Source organism: Elephas maximus, chromosome 25, assembly GCF_024166365.1.
Source record: "Elephas maximus indicus isolate mEleMax1 chromosome 25, mEleMax1 primary haplotype, whole genome shotgun sequence".
Taxonomy (NCBI): domain Eukaryota; kingdom Metazoa; phylum Chordata; class Mammalia; order Proboscidea; family Elephantidae; genus Elephas; species Elephas maximus.
The window spans coordinates 38,242,352-38,249,370 of NC_064843.1; the positions used below are offsets into that span (position 1 = coordinate 38,242,352).

Here is a 7,019-nt window from a genome sequence, read left to right on the forward strand (position 1 = left end):
TAATCTCTCTTACTTAAAGTCAACTGATCACAAACTTTAATCACAGCTACAAAATACATTTGCAGCAATATATGGATTAGTGTTTAATTATTTTAATAACAGGAGTATAACCTGTGAAGAAGAATGGGGCATCAGCATTGTAGGAAGACCACAACCTCCAGTATGGATTACACCTCAACATAAAGAAAACAAAAATCCTCACAACTGGACCAATAAGTAACATCCTGATAAATGGAGAAGCTGTCAAACATTTAACATCATGATAAATAGATAAACTGTCAAAGATTTCATTTTACTTGGATCCACAGTCAACACCCATGGAAGCAGCAGTCAAGAAATCAAACGACATATTGCACTGGGCAAATTGGCTGTAAAAGATATCTTTAAAATGTTAAAAAGCAAAGATGTCACTTTAAGGACTAAAGTGTGCCTGACCCAAGCCATGGTATTTTCAATCACCTCATATGTTTGTGAAAGCTGGGCAATGAATAAGGAAGACTGAAGAAGAATTGACGCTTTTGAATTGTGGCATTGGCGAAGAATATTGAATATACCATGGACTGCCAGAAGAACAAACAAATCTGTCTTGGAAGAAGTACGGCCAGAATACTCCTTAGAAGCGAGGATGGTAAGACTTCATCTCACATACTTTGGACATGTTATCAGGAGGGAGTGGTCCCTGGAGAAGGACATCGTGCTTGATAAAGTAGAGGGTCAGCGAAAAAGAGGAAGACCCTCAACAAGATGGATTGATGCGGTGGCTCTACCAGTGGGCTTATAGCAATGATTGTCAGGCTGGTGCAGGACTGGGCAGTATTTCGTTTGTTGTGCATAGAGTTGTTATGAGTTGGAAACGACTCGATGGCACCTAACAACAACTACTTAGCTAAACTGACACATCAAAAGACCATCGCACTCCCCAAAGTGATCCACGAATTCGACACAATCCCTACCAAAATCCCAGAAATTGACAAGCTAATTCTAAAATTCTTGTGAAAATTCAAGGGGCCCAGAATAGCCAGAACAACCTTGGGGGGAAGAAAAAAAAAAGTCTGGACATATAGATCAATGGAATAGATTCCAGGAATAAATCTTACATTTATGATTAATTGAATTTTCACAAGAATGCCAAGATAATTCAATGAGGAAAGAATAGTTTTTTCAACGAATGATGTTGGGGCAACTGAATATCTATATGCAGAATGGTCAATAGTTGTTGTTTGTTGCCATGAAGTCAGTTCCAATTCATGGCAACCCTGTGTGTGCAGAGAACTGCTCCATAAGGTTTTCAAGGCTATGGAAACAGATTGCCAGGCCTGTCTTTTGAGGAACCTCTGTGTTGGTTCAAATCGCCAGCCTTTCAGCTAGTAGTCAATCACTTAACTGTTTGTGCCACCCAGGGACTCCTAAAGGGCCAATAAACACTGAAAGAATGTTCGACACCATTAGTCATTGGAGAAATGCAAATCAAAACACAGCAAGGTACCACTTCATACTCACTAACCCATTGCCATTGAGTGAATTCCAACTCACAGAAACCCTGTAGGACAGAGAAGAACTGCCCCATAGGATTTCCAAGGCTGTAATCTGGTGGCATAATGCTTAAGTGCTAACCAAAGGGTTGGCAGTTCGAATCCACCAGGCGCTCCTTGGAAACTCTGTGGGGCGGTTCTACTCTGTCCTATAGGGTTGCTATGAGTCAGAATTGACTTGACGGCACTGGGTTTTTTTTAATCTTTACGTAAGCAGACTACCACACCTTTCTCCTGTGGAGCAGCTGGTGAGTTCGAAGGGCCAAACTTTTCAGTTAGCAGCAGTAGTTTAACTACTGCATCACCAGGGCTCCTTTCATACTCACCAGGATGGTTATAATTAAAAATGCATATAATAACAAGTGTTGGCAAGGATGTGGAGAAACTAAAACCCTCATACATTGTTGATGGGATTGTAAAATCCCACAGCCACTTTGAAAAACAATCTGGCAGTTCCTCAGAAGGTTGCCATATGATCCAACAATTCCACTACTAGGTATATACCCAAGAGAATTGAAGACTTATATCCCCACAAAAATTTGTATAAGAGTGTTCATAGCAGCATTATTCATGAATAAATAAGATGTGGCATATCCATCCAATGGAGTATACTTGGCCCTAAAAGGGAATGAAGTGTTTATGGTCAAACTTCTAGGGATTCTTCTTGTTGGATTTTTGGATCTAAAGTCTTAATTTATATTACCTTATTCATTCTTGGAAACACTGGTGGCGTAGTGGTTAAGTCCTACAGCTGCTAACCAAGGGGTCGGCAGTTCAAATCCTCCAGGCGCTCCTTGGAAATTCTATGGGGCAGTTCTACTCTGTTCTATAGGGTCGCTATGAGTCAGAATTGACTCGATGGCACTGGGTTTGGTTTTTTTTTTTTTTGGTATTCATTCTTAGAGGTGGGTACATGTCTACTTAGATCCAGCTGGACAGACAGCCAAAGTAAATAAACTACAGCTTCTTCCCACCAGCAGCCCACAGTCTACAGGATGACATCAGGTGTGATGAGATGGAACATGCTGTGACTCTGAAATTCCATGTGGGGGTAATGTGGGTGGCCTCAAATTTTCTGTGCCCGCCCACATGACACAAAGTTCACAGTGCAGAACTTTGGGGACACACATCATATCATACCATCTGTTCTGGTTCAGTGTATAAGGCTCCAAGTCTCTGCAGAAGGTGGCATACTGTGCAGTTCTCTGGACCAAGAGCTTTAGCTGTTACTCTTTTGGGAAGCCTAGCCATGAGGCTCCTCCTGATTATCGCAATTCTGCTATTCCAGAAGTCCACAGGTAACCCAGAGCTTTCCAGGGGCTCACTCAAATCAACAACGAAAGGGTAATAATTTCAAGAGCCAAAGGGGATTTCATTATCCATATGAGGGGAGATAGGACCCTCAAGGATGACTGAAGTCTGCCCAATGTCATCAGAAATTCCCTCTTACCAGGGCCTTCTACCATAGGACTGTTCTCAAATGCGCACTCACAGAGTTGAAAAGAGGTCATATTTTCTTCTGGGAAGGCTTCTTTGTAGGGAAGGAATGAGCCTTTGGGCACAGGCTTACTCTGGGACCCAGTCATATTTTTTTCCTCTCAAGTGTACGAGTAGTAGAAAAAGCACCAACTTTGGAGTCAAGTTTAAGAATTCTGAAACATGCCTTCAATGCATACTAGTTTGTCAATTTTGGAGAAATGGTGAAGACTCTCTGAGCCTCAGTTTCCTCATCTGTGGAGATAATGACACCTGGCTCATAGGAGTGTTATTCACTGATGTGACACGTGTGAAGCACCTAGCATAGGCCTCGGCACACGCTAAGAACTTAAAAATGAGAATTTTTTCTCATTCAAAACCAAATTTCTTAAACAACAACTAAATAAATAAAAAATAAAAACTAGGATGCAGAAGCTAGATTCGCTTTTCGGCTATTTTTACTAACCAAATTTTATAATGGTAAATAATATTAATCTTGTAACAAAAAGGTATTTACCCTTGTAATATAGAAATAAACCCAGAGTTTCAAACGTTAAAAAAAAAAATTTCTTATATTTGTCACTATCTATAAAAATAGTAATGGTCTGTCCCTAGATCCCTAAATTCCTAAGCATTAAGAGTCCAAAACCTGGAGTTGAAGGGATCGTTTTTGTCGTTAGTCTTTGTCCTCTGGGGTCTAGCCCAGAGAAGAGTACAAGCCCAGATGCCGAAATACGAGCAGCCCAACTCTTGGATCACTGAAAGCATTTGGGATTAACAAAGGAAAGAATATACATGGATGTGAGCAAAGGTCTGGGATTGAACATTGGGGGAATTCTTGCCTCTGGAGCTGGAAGGAGAATGAGGAGTCACAGAGGGATAAACCAAGTCTGAGAATTAGAAGGACATCCAGATAATTGTGATGACATAGAAGCCAAAGGATGAGATGCATTTGCAAAAGTATAAAGTTCTGAAAAGTAGTAAAGGAGGGAGTCCCCGAGTGGCTCAAAGAGTTAAGCACTTGACTACTGAGCAAAAAGTGGGTGGCTCAAACCCACCCAGAGGTGGTTCAGAACAAAGAGCTGGCAACCCGCTTTTAAAAGGTCACAGCCTGGAAAACCCGATGGAGTACATTTCTAATCTGCACACACAGGGTTACCCGGAGTTGGAATTGACTCCGTGGCAACCGGTTTGGTTTTCTGTTCGGAACAGAGCAGGAAGACAATGGGAGAGAAACACCTGACTGGGTAAGATGAAAGTCATCCTTGACTGTGGTAGTGGGTGTGGCCCCCCAAAATAGTTGGACTCAGACATGAATCCATCATAACCACTTACCATTCTCTGGGCATCAGGGATAGGGCAGCAGTAAGGTAGTGATGGCCTAGGAGCTTTCAGGGTGGAGGCGTATTTGCTGGGATTCCCAGATAGAACATACTTCCATAGCCTGTAAGTAAGGATTGAGCTCCTTTATTTTCTCCGACAAGATCTGATTGTCTTGGTGGAGTCCATCAGATGTTGAAGCAAAGTCCAGAATATTAGAGGACCTAAATATAACTAACCCAGTTAGACATAAACATTGAAGTTCACCTTCCTGGAGAATCTTTCTTGGGATATTATGGGGAAATGCCTTGTGGATCTGCCCTGCCCCTAACCCATACAAATCTCTTCCGCCTTCCTCACGACGCAAGTTGCCTTTCACTCTCAAGTACTAACCTTGGCCTATTGTTCTTTTCTGTGCACAGTCACCGAACAGCGTAAAAAATGCTGGATTGACTATGTGCAAGGACGCTGCAGGAAGGTATGCAAAGTTACTGAAATTCGTGAGCTGTTGTGTAAAAATGGGGGGTATTGTTGCCTCAGTATCAAAGAAGTGGAAGCCCGTAAAAGAATTACAAACCCTCCGCGTCCAAAGCCTATAACATATGCACTGACTTTGCCTCAAGATTACGATACACCAATGGAAAATATCTCAAGCCCTAACCCAGATTCTCCATAAATCAAGTACAAGTTTTTCTTCATTTTTTTCTCAGCCTATTCCAATGAACTAAGGTAAAGAAATTTATATCTTTTCATTTCTGGTTCCTTGGTTCCCAGAATGATCTTCAAGCACATTCTAATAAAGCTCATTAGCCCGTCTTCTGACTCATTTGTTCTTTAACCAGAAATTGAATGCTTACTCTACCTGAGGTGATGGATTGCTAAGGACAACTCAGAACCGACCCTTGCAAAGGGGAGGATACAACCTGTGCACTAAAATAAGCCCATAACACTGGAAGACTGGAATAAGAAATTCAGGAAAAATTGACATGAAATTTGGGAGGGGAAAGGTGAAGCTGAGTGTTCAGGAAAAATCCACGAGTGTGTTTAGGATCAAAGTGGTGCCTTATGAGCTGGTAGGATTTCAACAGATGAGTGTTGGTACCGAAGGCAATTTGAGTAGCTAGAATGGCATCAATAAATGAAATGAAATTGGAAAAGACAAGACATTTCTGGAGAATATACATGCACTTTGGTTGGCGAACAGAGCACTCAAAGTTGAGCTATGAAGAAGTCTATTTTCTTAAGCTTTTGTGCTCTGGAGTTTGGAAAACAGAGATGAATAGGACTCCGCTAACTAACTTAACAATAGTATCAAGGGAAACTATTTTACCAAAGCCTACAGTTTGCACTCAGCTACTAACCTAAGGGTTAGTGGCTCCAATCCACCCAGTGGCACTCTAGAAAAAAGGCCTTGTGAACTGCTTCCATAAAGATTACAGCCAAGAAAACCCCACGGAGCAGTTCTACTCTGTAACATGTTGGGTCGCCATGAGCCAGAATTGACTTCACAGCAATGGGTTTGGTTTTTTGGAACCGGCCCTGGGTGGGGTGGGGAAGTACCCAATTCCAGCCCGCTCTAGGCTTCCTGTCAGCTAAAGGTAGCGGGGGGGGGGGGGGGGGGGGGAGCCAAGCACTAGTGAAGGATACAGCCCAGGGCACAGGCTCACTAAAAGACTGAGATCTAAACATAGCATCAGGGATGGCTTCCCCTTCCCCCACATCCTATGATCACAATATTAGCAAGTTGCTACTTTTACTCCCAAGTCCAGAATTGTTTTCAGTCATCTCCATTGAGTCTAAACATAGTCCTTAGCAGTTCAGTCATCTTTTACCGCATTATGTATTACCTGTTCCCAATCCAATGGTGATAAAACAGAACTAGGTGAAGAAAGAACTGGGTAAGCATAATTAAAATTCTCATTTGGAAAAAGGGGAAAATAGGAATCAATACATGGCCCATTGCACATAACACATGCCACTGGACAAGAATATTGAGGTCTTCCTGCCCTGCTGATGGAATTGTTCCTTGCATAATCGAACAGCAGTTCCCAGTCTATTTTTTCCATGGCTCATGCTTCTGCCATCTGGAAGAAACTCCTTTGTCCTTCGTCTTGCATGGTGTTTTAGTCATCTAGTGCTGCTAATTTCTGGGTAGTGCTGCTGTAACAGAAATACCACAAGTGGATGGCTTTAACAAAGATAAATTTATTTTCTCACAGTCTAGTAGGCTAGAAGTCCAAATTCAGAACGTCGACTCCATGGGAAGGCTTTCTCTCTATGTTGGCTCTGAAGGAAATTCCTTGTCATTAATATTCCCCTGGATTAGGAGCTTCTCCACACAGGAATCCCAGCTGCAAAGGATGCGCTCTTCTTCCGACACTGCTTTCTTGGTGGTATGAGGTCCCCAACTCTCTGCTGGCTCCCCTTTCCTTTTATTTCTTGTTTTTTAAGATAAAAGGTGGTGCAGACCACACCCCAGGGAAACTCCCTTTACACTGGATCAGGGATGTGACCTGAGCAAGGGAGCTACATCCCACCCTAATCCTCTTTAGCCACAGGCAGAGATTATGATTTATAACACATAGGAAAATCACAAAATAGGGGACTACCACACAATACTGGGAATCACGCCCTAACCAAGTTGACATATATTTTGGGGGGACATAATTCAATCCATGACACATGGCCACT

The 7,019-nt window shown here is 42.3% G+C and overlaps 1 protein-coding gene across 1 annotated transcript; it reads left to right on the forward strand.

The window, feature by feature from the left end:
• Nucleotides 1–2,781: 2,781 nt before the first annotated feature.
• Nucleotides 2,782–5,004, forward strand: DEFB127 (defensin beta 127). Its single transcript, XM_049869142.1, has 2 exons — nucleotides 2,782–2,830; nucleotides 4,751–5,004. The coding sequence occupies exons 1-2, from the start codon at nucleotides 2,782–2,784 to the stop codon at nucleotides 5,002–5,004; spliced, it is 303 nt and encodes a 100-aa protein (XP_049725099.1).
• Nucleotides 5,005–7,019: the final 2,015 nt, after the last annotated feature.